Here is a 16,124-nt window from a genome sequence, read left to right on the forward strand (position 1 = left end):
CATTTGTCACCTTATGTCACCTTAGTGCTTGGGAGACTGAAGCAGGAGGATTGCTATGAATTCCAAGCCAGCTTCAGGTGTAGAGTGAGACTCTGTCTCAAAACACAAAGTGCAGGGCCTGGCATGGAGTGTTTGCTGCGAAAGCATAAAGATCTGCTTTCAGATCCTCACACTCACACAAAAGCTGGGCGCAGCAGCCCAGGGTTTACCGGGGATCGGGGAAGAGTAGCCAGAGTGAGCACCAGGTTTAGTGAGCAACTATGTCTCAAAAACTAAGATGAGCAGTCATCGTCGTGGTGCCCGCCTTTAATCCCAGCACTCAGGAGGCAGAGGCAGGCAGATCGATGTGAGTTCAAGGCCAGCCTGGTCTACAAAGTGAATGCAGGACAGCCAAGGCTACATAGAGAAACCCTGTCTCAGAAACAAACAAACAAACAAACAAACAAACAAACAAACAACCTAAGATGGAGGGACATAAAAGGAGGACACTTGAAGTCAAAGTCTGGTCTCTTACAGCTTGTGTGTATGCAAGCACACACACACACTCAGTCACATGCAAGCACACACACACATACACACTCAGTCACATGCAAGCACACAGACACACACACACACTCAGTCACATGCAAGCACACACACACTCAGTCACACGCAAGCACACACACGTGCATACTGAGTCACATACAAGCACACACACATACTCAGTCACATGCATTCACACACAGACACACACACACACACACACATACACACACACACATCAGGGCATACAAAAATCAAAATGGGGATTTGGAGGCAAGACTATAGGCAAGGTCAGGGAGCTGCTGGAATAGCGTGTGGCTTTGCCACGCCCCTCTTCCTTTCTCCCCAGGTCACTGACCTGCTCCTGGCACATCCACTTCGTTGGTCAGAATGGCCCAGGGACTGCTGCTGTGGTCATTGCCTGAGGCCCCTGTGGCTGCAGGAGGCCCCGTGGGGTCAACAGTAACTTCCAGGGCGGGAGGCTGGGCACTGGCCTCTGTTGCCTCAAGCTGCCCATCTGGGCCCTGTTGTTGGAAATGTCGACCGTTCAGCCCTTTGAAACGGCCCCTCCTTGTCGTGGGAGTGGGAGCTGCCTTTGTGCCCGAGGGTGTCATCTCCTCCTTATTCACTGCCATGCTACTGGGGCTGGAGACACCTGTGGAACCCGTGGCGTCCGTGAGCAGCCACTCTGCAGAAGAGGACTGTGAAGCCAGCGTGGGCACCACTGGAGTGGAGCCAAGGGTCGCCTGAGACACTAGTGTCCACATCAGGTCGAGAGGTTCATCTTCTCCACTGGACGACATAAGAGGTTCCTGGAAGTCGGGTGCCGCCACCTCCCGCTCCCCCAAGCTGGTCTCTAGCTCTCGGGCTGGGGGCCCCTCTGCCGACACAATCTCCCCCTCATCTCCAGAAGAGGGAGTCTCAGAGTCTCCATGTTGTGGTGTAAGGTGATGAGCTATAGAAAAAGCAGAAGAGGTGTTGGCACAGGCATGCCGGGAAAGTCCTGCATGACGTACGTCTATGCACATGCTGGCCTGCTTCATCTGGGCATCTCTCTGTCTCCCTGGGTGGGTTCCTCAGCCTGAGAAGAGAACATGAACCATTCCTGCTGCAACAGAAAGTGCCCATAGTCAGCCGGGCAGTGGTGGCGCACACCGTGGCGCACACCTTTAATCCCAGCACTCGGAGGGAGAGGCAGGAGGATCGCTGTGAGTTCGAGGCCAGCCTGGTCTACAAAGTGAGTAAGTGAGTCCAGGATAGTCAAGGCTACACAGAGAAACTCTGTCTCAAAAAAGCAAAAAAAGAAAAAAGAAAGAAAGAAAAAGAAAATGCCCATAGTCAAGGTCAGGGGCTGTGGGCCACCTATGCACCTGAGACAGCTTGGCTCATTGTTGGAACTCTGAGATCACACAGCAGGGCCTCCTGCTCCGTCTCTACCAGGCTGGGCCTAACAGCTAGAGTGGGTTTCCAGGCTTAGGACATCTCGGGAAAGAGAGCTCCGCCCACTAGTGCTGTCTCTGTCTGTAGCCCAAGCTAACCTCGGACTCAATATGTAGCCGAGGCTTGCTTCAGACTTACAGAGAGTCTCCTACCTCAGCCTTCCAAATGCTGCATGATACAAGAGTGGCCCAATAGTGGCCATATTGAAGGAAAGGTCCCTCTCAGGGTGGACACTCCCCCAGAGGGAGTGGCTTGTCACAAGGTTTCTGCCCATCTCTCCGTGGGCTTTTTAAAAACAGAGGTGACACACTCAGGGAGGCAGAGGCAGTGAGTCCAGGACAGGCACAGCTACACAGAAAAACCCTGTCTCGCAAAACAAAAAACAAAAACAAAAACAAAATGCGTGGCCACAGAAGAAACACCCACGAAGCACGTTCACCATTAGTGATCCTGGAATGTGGCCTCCACCAATGATCCTGGCTGAGGACGTGATCTGGAGGGGACATCCATCCCCCCCATCCCCCCCACCTCCCCCCACCCCGCTTACAGGGCATGTGGCCTTCACACACTCCTGACTGCCATGGAGGCGTGGTTTTCGCTACGCACTTTCAGGGGGTGTGTGACATGGGGTGTGGCCATAACCAAGCTTTCCTGGTGGGCCTGCGGTCTCAAGGGAACACATCCAAACGCACAAAGAGCCGCTGCAGAGACTGGTCCGGGTGTGTGTGGTCAGGTAGGGACCCCTTCTGGAGGCAATAGCTTAGTTAGACACCCTGGACTGCGAACTTGTCCGGATGACACCCACTCACGAAGGGTGGCCCAGGACAATGGCTCTGGGGCGTGGCCTGCAGGGCCCGCTGGGGCGGGGGGGGGGGCGGGGTCGGGGTCGGGAGCAAGTCCTAACGCACCTCGGAAGCAGTAGGCGTCAAAGCGTGCTCCGGGCGCCGGGAAGCCGGTGCGGTTGGCGAAGCGGTAGACTGTGCGCACACCCGGGGCGGGGCCTCCGCAACGCCGCCGCGGAGTCTGGATCGGGTAGCGCACGCTGCCATCTGCCAGCCAGCCGGGGTCGCACTGGTCCAGGCCCTCGTGCCAGGCCAGGTGCAACTGCCCCACTGAGGCCAGCTCTGCACCCTGCCGCTGACATTGCGCCCGCGCGCCCGCCAGGGTCAGTCGGCGTGCAGGGCCCACGTAGAAGACTTCACCTGGGAGAGGGCCAGGGTGGAGGTCAGAAAGGGGAAGAGAAGGAGGGATGCTCGGAACTGCGGATAGGGAAGCCCAGGAAACGGATGGCCCAGGTCATAGCTCTAGCTGTATAGAGCTTTGAGGGGACTTAGGAGGACTTGGGGGCCGGAAAAATACCTGACACTCAGGGAGAGGTGGCCCAGGTCCCAGGTGCATTTCTTAAGGCACTAAGACTTCCGGAGAGATTCGTGTGGGCTTAGGGAAGTACGGTGGCTGGGACAGCACCTTACACTCAAGGACAGGTGACGACGGGGTCTTATCCGCGTCTTGCCTTACCCGCTAGCTCGCGAGCAAAACAGTAGACGTCGTAGAGTTCCTGTGGGTCCCGTCTCCCATAGCTCCGAACCCCGGGCAGGCTGCTGCGGTCACCATAGCAACCAGGACGCGACTGGGTGATGGGATACCTGGCCGGGCGCGTGCGCGAGGGGAGTGCGGATTAGAGGTGTGCTCCGGAAGCCCCCTTCTCCGGGAGTGAGCCCCAGTCCCATGCCCCCTGCGCACCCCCTCACCGAACCGTGCGGTCTGAGAGCCAGCCTGCGTCGCAGTTATCAAAGCCGTCTTCGAAGGCAGCCTGCAGGTGTCGTGGGGCGGCAATGGTGGCAGAGCTCAGGCGACAGGCCTCCTGAGCCTCAGCGAAGGTCAACGCATAGCGGTCCCTGGCCGCCCGGTAGTGGAACACGACACCTGTGGGGTAACAGACAGGAGGCCTGAGAGAGGCTGGTGCAGAATCTTGGAGAAAGGACCTCCCTGGAGCACATTCCTTTTTTCTTTTTTCTTTTCTTTTTGTTTTGTTTTGTTTTCGAGACAGTGTTTCCCTGTGTGGCCTTGGCTGTCATGAACTCTTTCTGTAGACCAGGCTGGCCTCGAACTCACAGACATCCGCCTGCCTCTGCCTCCCGAGTGCTGGGATTAAAGGAGTGCACCACCACGCCCAGCTTTGGAGCAGATTATTTTAAAGACAGGGTCTCATTGGGTGTGCTTGGCACATGCTTTTAATCCCAGCACTGGGAAGGCAGAGGCAGGCGGATCTCTGTGAGCTTAAGGCCAACCTGGTCTACTGAGTGAGTTCCAGGTGAGCCAGAGCTACACAGAGAGACTTTGTCTCAAAAGAAACAACAATGAAGCACACATACACACAAAGAGAGAACTCGCGTGGCCTAGGCGGCCTCCAGCTCCATCTGTGGTGAGGAATGACTTTCTTTCCACTTGTGCTCCTCCCGTCTTCTCAGCCAGAACTCTTGTCTGCTATTGTTTGTTAGTTTGTTTGGCTTTTTGAGACAGAGTTTCTCTGAGTAGCTCTGGCTGTTGTAGACCTTGTTCGGTGGGCTAGGCTGGCCTCCAACTCAGAGATCAGCTTGCCTCTGGGATTAAAGGCGTGCACCACTGTTTGGCTTTATTTCTGTTGTTGAGACAGGATCTCGATATGTAGCCCAGGCTAGCCCAGACTCACAAAGCTCCCATCTATCTGCCTCTGCTTCCCCAGTTCCCCACCATAGCGCCCACCCCAAAGCTCATTTCTTTTTAATCAGTTAGAAAAACAGAAACTAGGGGCTGGAGATATGGCTCAGAGGTTAAGAGCACTGGCCGCTCTTCCAGAGGTCCTGAGTTCAATTCCCAGTAACCACATGGTGGTTCATAACCATCTATAATGCAATCTGGGCCCTCTTCTGCCATGAGTACTGTATAAATAATAAATAAATCTTTTTTAAAAAGAAAGAAAGAAAACAGAAACTACAGTGGAATTTAGCAGAGGATCCAGCAGATAGACTTAGATAGTGTCTCCTGAAGGTGTGTTAACTGACATTAAAGATAGGCTCACTTTAATATTTTTTAAATATTTTTTTTTTTTTCTGAGACAAGGGTTTTCCAGTGTAGCTGTGGCTGTCCTGGACTCACTCTGTAGACCAGGCTGTCCTTGAACTCAGAGAGATCTGCCTGCCTTTACTTCCCAGAATGCTGGGATTACAGGTGTGCGCCACTGTTCCCAGCTAAAGATTTGTTATTTTTAAAGATTTATTTCTTCTTTAAAATATTTTTATTTTGTGTACATTGGCTTTGTTTTTTGTTTTTTGTTTTGGTTTTTTGAGACAGGGGTTCTCTGTGTGTAGCCCTGGCTGTCTTGAAAATTACTTTGTAGACCAGGCTGGCCTCGAACGCACAGAGATAGGCCTGCCTCTGTCTACTGAGTGCTGGGATTATAGGTATGCGCTACCACACCTGGCTATTTGCTTAGTTTATGTATATATGTGAATGTCTGCACATGTACACCTAACATAAGTAAATAGAAGGTGCTGGATCCCCTAGAACTGGAATTACATGTGTTTGTGAGCTGCCATATTGGTGCTGGGAATGGTCCTCTGGAAGAGCAGCCAGTCCCCTTAACTTCTGAGGCATCTCTCTCCAGTTCTAAATCACTGCATTTTAAACTCTGTGTACTGATGTGTAAGTGTGTGTGTGTGTGTGTGTGTGTGTGTGAGTATATGTGTGTGGTTGTGTATATGTGTGTGTGTGTTTCAATTGCAGTGCCTGCAGGCAGAATTGACACAGCCCCTGGAGCCACCTGACCTAGTCTGAGAGCCAAACTCACTTCCTCTGGAAGAGCAGCAAGCCTCTGAACCACTGAGCCCTTGGCGGCCTGGCCTTATTTTTTTGTTATTTCCATCTTGGCCCCACCCTTTTTATTCTAACTCCTCCTTTTTCAATTCCAGCCCCTTTCATTCCATTCTTCCCTTCAGTCCGACAATGCTCATTTCACTATCCGGCCCTTTCATGGTTGGCCCCTCCCTTTTTGCCCTAGTCCCTCCTCTACCGTTTAGCCCCTCCCCTTCTGTCTTAGTCTCTCCAGCCAATCATTTTACTAACTCCTCCCCATCTTTCTTGGCCGGTCATCTTCTTTCCTTGACTCTTTTCCTGCTATCTCCTTACTCCTTCCTGCACACTAGCCCTTCCGGTCCATCCGTGGTTCCTCTTCCTTTAACTTTTGGTCTCTCCCCGTTCACCCTTTATCATTCCCTTTCTGTCCCAGAGCCTTGCTCTCCATCTTCAGACCCTATCTTTACAGCTTCCTCTTTCTTTCTTTGCCTCTCCCCATGTGCTCCTTGAGCTCCTTCTCCCAGCCTCAACTCTCCCCCGCACTCACCCTAGATCTTTCCCCTTTCATATCTGGCCACGCCCACTACCTGCCCCAACTCACCCGTTACCTCCAGGGTCACCAGGTCCTGTTCATCCTCAATACCCTTTACCACTTGGCAGCGGTACAGCCCCGAGTCGCTGGCCCGCAGCGGCCCCAGCAGAAGCGTAGCGTTGGCTCTGTGCCGGGGGTACGCAGGCAATGACACCCGTCCCTGCCAGCCCTTGGCCACACGAACCACGTTGTCCTTGGCCACCAAGATGGGCAAATCCTGTCGCTGGCCTGACGCAGTCCGAACCTTGGTCCACTTGATGCGAGGGATGTCTCGCGGGGTGCCTAGCCGTGGTTGCAGGGTGAAGAGGCAGGGCAGAGCCACCAGCTCTGCCAGGGCAGCAAGGACGGGCCCGGGACCCGACTTGAGCATGCGAAGTCCCTTTTCCGTGGTGGTGGTGTCCTGTGTGTCTGGGGTGAAGAGGCAGGACCTGAGTCAGAGGCAGCGCCCAGCAGGACACCAACATTTCTTGCTTTAGTGGGTTTTTCTATCTTTTTTTTTTTCCTTTTTCTTTTTTTCACTAACACTTTTTTTTTTTTTTTTTTTCACTTTTTTGTGAGACCAAGTCTCACTATGTAGCCCTGGTTGGCCTGGAACTCACTACTTAGGCCAGGCTGGCCTCAAACTCACAGAGATCCTCTGGCCTCTGCCTCTCCCGGGTGCTGGGATGAAAGGCATGCACCACCATACCTAGCTTCGCTAGCACATTTTTACAGAGTGACCAAGGCCTGAACCCTTCACGCTCCTGCCTCACTCAGCAGTGAATTGCAAAGGCTTCTTTCTTTAAAAAAAAAAAAAAAAGAAAAGAAAAGCTTTATTTAATTTTAATTTATGTGCATTGGTGTAGGGGTATCAGATCTTGGAGTTACAGACAGTTGCGAGCTGCCATGTGGGTGCTGGGAATTGAACTCGGGTCCTTTGGAAGAACAGGCGATGCTCTTAACCACTGAACCATCTCTCCAGCCCCAGAAAAGGCTTCTTTTATGGCTGAACGATGCCTGTCATCATCACTGGCTCGCTGTGTGGCCCTGGAAAAGTCACTTTCCTTCTCTGATCCTCAAAAGCTCAGCCAGAGGTGGACACTGGGAACAGTGTGGGCCATTCGTTTTTTTGTTTGTTTGTTTGTTTGTTTGTTTTCTTTCTTTCTTTCTTTCTTTTTTTAGACAGGATCTCCTGTAGCACAGGCTGGCAGCAAACTACATAGCCAAGGGTGACCTTGCACTTCTGGGCCCCTGATCTTCTGCCCAAGTGCTAGGGTTACAGGGGTGCACCACTATGCCTCCTGAGTACAATCAAATCATTGAACTCCCATAACCATTTGCAGTGGCAATGTCTCGCCGTCTTTTAGGGACATCGGGCAAACTGAAGATCAGAGAAATAAATATTCTTGCCTACAGCCACAGGAAACTCAGTAGGGAATTCATAAAATCTCGACTCCACTGGGGAGATTCCGGGGAAGGCAAAAAGATCTTCCTCCCCTTGTTCCACCGCGTCACACATCACTAATCAACCCCTGTGCTAGTGTCTCTCTCTCTCGCCCACCTTTCTTTTTCAGATCATTTCAGTGAGAGGCAGGAACCTCCAGCCTCTGCTGGTTATGGCTAAAAATAACCTCTCAGGTATCATGTTCCCTTTTGACTGTTCAAAGACTGGCTTCAGCTATTCTCGTTTTTATTTTGTAGACCCAGCTGGAGGACCAGCAGGAAAAGGTTCTGGAATGGGGGAAAAAACAAAACAAAACAAAACAAAAAACTTCTTCTCATCCCACTGACCTGTGGCTATGACTAGAGAGTGGAAAGACTCCCCCTCCCGCCCCCTGTAAGCCCCACTCACCCTGATCCCCAGCCACTAGCAGCAGCAGCCACAGCACCAGGAGGCCTGAGGCCCACACAGATTTGGCCCCCATACTGGAGCTAGGAGCAAAGGAGAGGAAGAGAAGGTGAGTCATGGCAGAAGCCCCCCCCTCCAGACATTCAACATGGAGGAGCCAGACAACCCCAGGAAGAATTAGGAACCAGAATTCAGAAAGACCATATGTCACTGAAGGTCACAGAGTAGAGGAAGCAGGGGCCAAGCAGGATTTGTTCCCAGAGCATCTCGCTTCAGGGACCCCAAGCATCGAATCGAGGCTAAGTATGGCTTAGTGGTGGGACATCTGCTGAGCTCACAAGGGGCCCTGGGTTCTGGCTCCAGCACCTTCCAGGCTTACGTAGACCTTGGGTTCTGTCCCCAGATCTTGCCACAATCCTCTGGGGGGGGCCCTAGTTCTAGCCTTTGACCCCTAAACCCAAGGAGCACAGATGAGGCCCAGGCTGCGGTCCTGCATGGTCCTCCATGCTGGGTCTGAAGGCTCACACCTGTGATCTCACTTCTCAGCCCTGGAAGGGTGGAGACAGAATCTATACAGGTTGAGCCCAAAGCAAGCTCTCTGCCCCTGCCTTGCTGTGTGACTTTAAGCAAGTAGCTTGGCTTCTCTCTGCCTCCCTTTCCTTGTGGGTCAGATGAGGACAACAGCTGACTAGGATGGATGAGTCAACTTATACACAATGCTTTGAGCAACTTGGCTTGAAGAACATTTCAGCTGTGGCTAATATTATCATTAAACTTCACACTGCCCAGTCTGAAATCCTATTTTTCAAGTCAGCTTCCACTATCAGCTTTGGAGGTCCTAAGGGAAGCAGTGGGTCCTCGCCCTTTTGGGGGTGCCCAGACCTTCCCCCCAAACCCAGTTCTCCCATCTGACTGCATTCAGCCTACAGAAGCTTCCTCAGCCCTGGAGCCATCCCATCCATCCCATACAGTAGGCAATTATTGAGTGCCTGAAATACACTCATTCCCCAAGGACAACAAAACTTTGCCCCTCTCTCAACTCAGGCGACTTACAGGGGCTCAAAAGGGACAGGAGAGGGAGGTCCGAGGCTGCCTGCAAACCTGCCCTTGTGGGTGGGGTCTCTAGAGGCCTTGGAGAGCTCAGCTCCTTTCAGCATTTCTCCCTGTTCCTACAAGCACCAAGCACACGACGGCCGGGACCTGTCCTTGGTGCTGAACTCCGACGGGTAACTCGTGGCTCAGATCCTGGCCAACCTCAGCACCCAGAGAGGGCTTACCCTTTGCTTTGGGTTGCACAGCAGAGCACAGGCTGCCAACTTGTAAATACATGTCTACAGCCTTAAACTGCAATCCAGGCCATCCTCATTTCTTCTGGGAACTCTAAACCCATCTAGGGTATCCTAGTGGCTGAGATTACTCCATCTTAGGAGAGATCAAGGCTGGGAAACACGTTCTTCTCATCCTCTCATTCTCCCCACCCCTCTCCACGTAATTGAGTTCAGCTGGATGTGGTGGCCAAATACTGTCATCTTAGCACCTGGGAGATGGAGGCAGGAGGGTCAGGGTTTGAGGCCACCCTGAACTTCATTCTGAGTTTAAAGTCAACCTGGGATCCAGTCTCAAAAAATACATACATACATACATACATACATATATACATACATGCATACATAATCCAGTTGGGTGTGATGGCACATGCCATTAATCCCAGTGCCCAGGAGGTAGAGGTAGCTGGATCTCTGAGTTTGAGGCCAGCTTGGCCTACGGAGTGAGTTCCAGGACAGCCAGGGCTACACAGGGAAAGCCTGTCTGGAAAGCACCCCCTCCCAATAAAAAGAATCCATGTCACATTCTATTTACCACCATGCAACTCTGCACCCTATGCCTCAGTTTCCCTACCTGTAAAATGAGCCTCATTCAGCACAAACTCTCTGAAGTTATCAGGAAGGGATGGAGCTAGACTTGTAATGCGTCACCTTTAAAAACAGTTCTGTGTACACAAAGCCGCAGGAACACCCTAAAAATACCCTAAGGTAGCCCACAGTGACAGACACAATACCAGCTTCACCATCCTCCCTCCCCAAACACCTTCTCCTTCCCTTCCCCTCACATCCTCGCACGCCCACATCCTTCTCTTAAAATACTTCCTCCCCTGGGCCACCAGAGGTGAGTGACAGCATTTGGGCTGAGGTCTGGGCCCGCCCCCTCATGAATGATGCATTAGCCTCATGTGTATGCGAGGAGGGGCCTGCAGAGGAGAGGGAAGGCGCATTCTCAAGCTTATGTGTGTTTGTGTCCCTGTCCCACTCCCAGCCCCCACCCCCACCCCCAGCTCTCATCTCTTCACTGAGTTGGAGTTGAGCACTTGTCATCTTAGTGTCACTGGATGTGTGACTGGGTATGCATCTGTTGTCTGTGTCTGGGTAAGGATATGCCTATGTCTGCATCCTCTGGTGTGGGAACATCAGCCCAAGAAGGATTTCTGGCCCCAGGCAAAAGCCACACACATTCATGTACACTCACTTGCACTTGCACACCCTGAGAGGCACACTGGATTTGTGCACACAGGCACAAATGTGGAACACTGTGAAGGAAAGGGAAGCCAAACAGAGGCTCTCCACCCCAGCCACACCGCTCCCACGGTGACTGCTTAGCCTTGCCACCTCCGTGCTCTGGGTCCCCTTTTCCTATTCACAAGACACACCCCAAGAGAGATACACACAGAGACTTCCAGGGACATTAACAAAGAGAACCCATGCCGGCATTCACTGGGTAGGCTGTGCGACCTCTACACAAAGACGCCCACAGTCTGCCGAAACCCCTAACGAATCAACCACCAGGTCTGGCTCCTCCCACGGGCTGCCACACCAGCCCTGGGATGTACAGACTGGGATGCATGTGGCCTTGGTGACCGATGCATGGCCACTGGTAATGTGGCCCCAGCACAGTTTTGTAACAAAAGACAGCAGTTCTATCTATCAGTCACAGGAGACCCCAGACCCCGGACATGCCTCTCCTCATAGTCTGTTGACACACAAAGACCCCCATTTCCTGGGGGGGGGGGAGCACCTTCCCTGTTACCCTGTAGGGATGTCCAGGGGCCACCGAGACTGCCGGAGTCTGGGGTGGCTCGGTGCATGCAGTCATCCTGTCCTAACGTCTCCTCAAGCCCAGCTTGGGCCATCACCCACCCGGGCTTGCCTCAGCCTGACTCCTTCCCAGCCACACTTAGAATGAACAAAGCCACACTGTGCTGTGCGCATGGGGTCACTCCTGTACCCCAGTGCAGAGTCCTCTCCTTTTTAGCACCTAGTCACCCAAACAGAGTTTTAAAAAACGCACCATATAGGCAGCCTAGGGGTGAAGCCCGGGTGTGGAAGGCTAAGCTGATGTGAAGATGTGCGGCATCTGGGGGGCCCCTGTCTCTCCGCAGGGTCCATGTAGGTCCAGGATATCCATCTTGGGGCACACCAGAACCCACACCCACCATTAGCCAGGACATCAAGCATGCTAACTGGGGAAAGAGACTGCACCTCAACTTCACATCTGTTAGGAAATCAGGGGGCCCCTTAGGATAGGCGCCTGAGCCGCCTTCCTCACTCAGGATACAGCAAGAGAACAGAGACCTGTCTGGCTTCCCTTCCCAGAGATGAGACTCCGCGGCACACACTCTTGAATTGGGGGCTCCCTCCCCACCCAGCCCTTTATTCATGTGTAAATTGGAGGTTCCCATGTCAAATTCCCTGGGTGTCTCAGCTAAAACACCGGAGTGCTCAGTCCTAAGATTCCATGGATGCCCTTGTCTTTTCTCCAAACTCGGGGTGCCCCTGCCCTTAGTCGCAAGAGCCTCCTGTTTGATCCAGAGAACTACCTGAAGCCAGGGACCCTCCCCGATGGAGAGGGAGACGTTTTTTTCATTCGAGACTCCCTCCCATTCCCAACACCTCTAAGGCTGCCCCTCATGCGTTCAGCCCCCCCCCCCAAAATTTGGCTCCCCTCCCCCACAGCTCCCTGCCCATCCCCATCGGGGAGGGGGGCTTCTTCATCCTGGTCAGTCCTCCCCAAGTCCGGTTTCCTGTTGCCCCCCTTCTCTGCCGGGCCCCCACACCTGCTCCTTTAGCGCGGATGCATCCCCACGACTCCTGGCACAAAGGACACGCCACCCGGCTGTTGGTGCTTTCTCAGCCCCAGCGCCTGGCGCTCAGCACACCAGGAGCAGCCTCCTCACTTATAAAGGACCACGGGGATGCCGTGCGCATGCGCAGCTCCAGGCCTCCAGCAGCGCTAGGAGGGCGGCTGCCTTGTCTGAAATTCTCTTCACGTCTGTCCTAACACGGCCAGAGGGGTGGCTACACCTGACTCCGCCCTCATTCTCTTTGCCCCCTTAGGAACCCCATTAAATGGGCCCCAGGATGCCTTAGATGCTGCCTGCTCTGATTTACAGATGGGGAAACTGAGCCTCAGGGGGGTAAGAGTGTTTGCCAAGGTCACTCAGTGGGAAAGCACAGAGTAGGGATTCAAACCTGCCTCTCTAAGGCTCCAAGGACAATTAACCCTTCCTAGAACAGAAATGGGCACGGAGGAGGCACTGGGTCACAGGGCTGCCAAGAGCCACCAGGAGTCGGTGAGATAAAGGTAATACTCTTTGTTCAGGAAAAAAGGTATGCAGGCAAGCCGCAGGACTCCAGTTCAGTTCCCGGGGCCTGCCTATAGGGTGGAAGGAGAAACGTGAGCACACGTTCTTTGACCTCTACAACTCCACACAAAATACATGTGATAGAAAATATTAAATCGTCAGGGACAGAGGCCGGATGTGCTAACCAGAGAACTGCCCCAGTAGCTCAGCTGAGGCCTCTTTTTTTTTTTTTTTTTAATTAACTAATTTGTTTATTTCTTTAACTTTAACCTATGTGCATTGGTGTGGGGGTGTCAAATCTTGGAATTACAGACAGTTGTGAGTTGCCATGTGGGTGCTGGGAATCGAACCCTGGTCCTTTGGAAGAGCAGGCAGGTGCTCTTAACCACTGAGCCATCTCTCCAGCCCCCAGCTGTACTCATACCATCCATTCATCCACTCACCGTGTCCTATCGTCATTTCATGGTGCACACCAGGGCCATGTGTCCAGGACACTCCTACTTGGGGCAGGAGAGCATGTGGTGTCTTGACTCTCTCTCATTCTTTAAAAGCCTGGATGTTAGGGGCTGGGGATGTGGCTCGGTAGGTGGGTAGGGTACCTGCTGAGCATGCAGGAGACCCCGAGTTTGATCCCCAGCACGTCATAAACCAGGCATGGTGTGGTAGTGCTAGCTTGTAACCCCAGCAGTTGGGAAGAGAGGCAGGAGGATCAGGAGTTCAAGGCTCATCTCAGCTACATACCAAATTGGAGACCAGCCTGGGCTACATGAGACCCCAGCCTCGAAAGCAGCAGTGTGTGTATGTGGCGGGGGGTGGGGGGGGGGGAAGGAATGTCTCATGGGTGATGTGATGTGGTTGCCTCACCTCTGCACCCGTGTAGAAGTCCTGTGCAGTGGCATTTCTATAAACCCCATGGGGACAGAGACAGGAGAAGGCCTACGTTTTTTGGTTTTTGTTTGTTTGTTTGTTTGTTTGTTTTGGTTTTTTGTGAATTTTACATCATGCACCCCAATCCCACTTATCTTCCCCTCGCCTCGTATCTACCTTCCACTCTTGCCACCTCCCCCGACAACAGAGGGAAAAAATCTCATTGTGGAAGCTTTAGTGTCCACAGTGTCCCCTTTTGTCCACACTTCTTTCCTTGCCAATGACTTGTTGGTCTGCTGCGAGGCCTCTGGCTTCTGCTGCGCTATCGATACTGGAACCTCACTGGGACTCCTCTCAGATATCCTGTTGTTGGCCTGTGTCATGGAGATCCTGTAGTTTTGGATTTATAGGACCAGGTCCCTTCATGTACTCCAGCAGTTCGTTGATGGATAGATGTTGGAGTGGGCCAATTCAAAGCCCTGGATCTGGGCCTGAGAGGTCTTCAAACTGGTCCCTCTCTCACACTCTTGGGATTGGCTCACCTGCAACCCCATATTTAGGGCCTGATCTCGGTACTGCAGTAGGTGAGGGACAGGGCCAGCTCTCCTGCTCTGATGACCTCAAGGCCAGCTCTCCTGCCTGCAGTAGATGGCTAGGGACAAGAGGAGGGGTATCTCTCCCTCACTCATGTCACTGCACAGCAGACAAGTGGTGAGGCCACCTCCTCCATGCCCATGCCCTCGTGGCCAGCTCGCCTGCACCCCTACCACCAGGGTTAGCTCTACTGTGCTGACCAGGTGAGGTGCAGGGCTCACTCTCCCAAGTGCTGCTCTCCCGCTCTCCTGACCCCAGGTCCTGGCCTCCTGCCTGCCACAGGTGGTGAGAAGCTAGGCAGGGGAGGAGGGAACCTCTCCCCCATTCACGCCACTGCAGGCGAGATGAGCAGTGAAGTCAGCTTTTCCACACACATATCCTCAGGGCCAGCTCACCTGCCTTGCCAGGATGCCCAGGTGAGGGGTGGGGCCAGTTCTGCACAGCCCTCATACACCAACATGTGCTCCGGTGGCAGCCCAGACCAGAGACATCCGCCTGGCCTTTGATGGTAACAGAACCCGGCTACTGCAGGGCCACGGACCAAGACATGGCCCTGGTGGCAGCACAGGCCAAGACCCCACCGTGGCCCTGGGTGGTATCAGCAGCTGCTCACATTGGGCTGCTCCTCACTCCCTTCCAGCTCTGTCTCTCTTCATTGTACCCACATCTTTCTGTTTCCCATTCTCATCCATTTATCCACCTCTTACCTGCTGCTCTTAGTGGCTCCTGGAGTCTCTGAGTGCCTGGGGGTCATCTCAGGAGTGCTGTGCCCTGCTCCTGCCTTATGGCACTGGGCAGGGGTTATCTCTGGCATGGTCTGCCCCCACCCCAGGCCTGATGAGTGCTGGCCTAGTGATTTCTCAGGTTTACTTTTTTTCAAGGAATGTTAGGCTATAGTCTCTCTGCCACCTACTGACAGACTTGTGACACAGCAGCCACACCTGTAACACCTTATTCATTCATTTATTTATTCATTTATTTATTTATTTATTTGAGATGGAGTTTCTCTGTGTAGCCCTGGATGTCCTGGAACTCGCTCTATAGACCAGGCTGGCTCCAAACTCAGAAACCTGCATGCCTCTGCCTCTGCTCAGAACCCTGTGTCCTGCTGGCCAGCTTGTCTAGCCAAAATGATGAGCATGTCTCAAAACAAAATTAATGGGTAAGCAAATACATTGGAAGCCAGGCAAGGTGGATCATGCCTGTAATCCCAGTACTTGGGAGGCAGAGGCAGGTGGAGCACTGTGAGTTCGAGGCCAGCTTGGTCTACAAAGTGAGTCCAGGACAGCCAAGGCTACACAGAGAAACTCTATCTCAAAAACAACAACAACAACAACAACAAAAATGGAGATAGAGGGCCACACTCCTTGTCGACCTCTGACCTCCACTCCCACATGTACAACACGAATATGTGCTGTCACCCAGACAATGTGGCACACACCAGTGGAACCAGCATTTGGTAGGCTGAGGCAGGGGACCCTGAATTAACAGCCTAGACTACACACTGTCTCTCAAAAGGAAGCAGAACAAATCTAGAGCTCTGTAGTGGAATATTATTTAGCCATGAAAAATTCTACACACAGCACGACAGGGATAAACCTGGAAACAATGGTGCTGGATTGTCAGGGACACACAGGAGCAAAAGGCACCATAATGTATGGTTATAACATAGAAAATGTCCACAACAGTCCAACCCATAGAGACAGGAAATAGATCAGGGCTATGAGTGACTGCTGTGGACAAGCGGACTTTCTCCCAAGGAATGAGATTGCATTAAAAGTAGAAGAGGTTGCGATTAAAATAATATAAAA

At 52.8% G+C, this 16,124-nt stretch overlaps 1 protein-coding gene across 1 annotated transcript in view; it reads right to left on the reverse strand.

Annotated features, from left to right (window-relative positions):
* Positions 1-12,471, reverse strand: part of Ncan (neurocan) — a 28,787-nt gene extending 16,316 nt beyond the window's left edge. Inside the window, exons 1-7 of the mRNA XM_051169838.1 lie at positions 12,325-12,471; positions 8,220-8,299; positions 6,398-6,796; positions 3,714-3,888; positions 3,481-3,608; positions 2,871-3,164; positions 881-1,477 (exon numbers count right to left, since the gene is read on the reverse strand). Coding sequence (XP_051025795.1) covers positions 881-1,477; positions 2,871-3,164; positions 3,481-3,608; positions 3,714-3,888; positions 6,398-6,796; positions 8,220-8,292 — 1,666 coding nt within the window. The 5' untranslated portion in view covers positions 8,293-8,299; positions 12,325-12,471. The remainder of the gene's footprint in view (positions 1-880; positions 1,478-2,870; positions 3,165-3,480; positions 3,609-3,713; positions 3,889-6,397; positions 6,797-8,219; positions 8,300-12,324) is intronic.
* Between the last annotated feature and the right edge of the window lie 3,653 nt (positions 12,472-16,124).

Source organism: Acomys russatus, chromosome 27 (genome assembly GCF_903995435.1).
Source record: "Acomys russatus chromosome 27, mAcoRus1.1, whole genome shotgun sequence".
Lineage (NCBI taxonomy): Eukaryota > Metazoa > Chordata > Mammalia > Rodentia > Muridae > Acomys > Acomys russatus.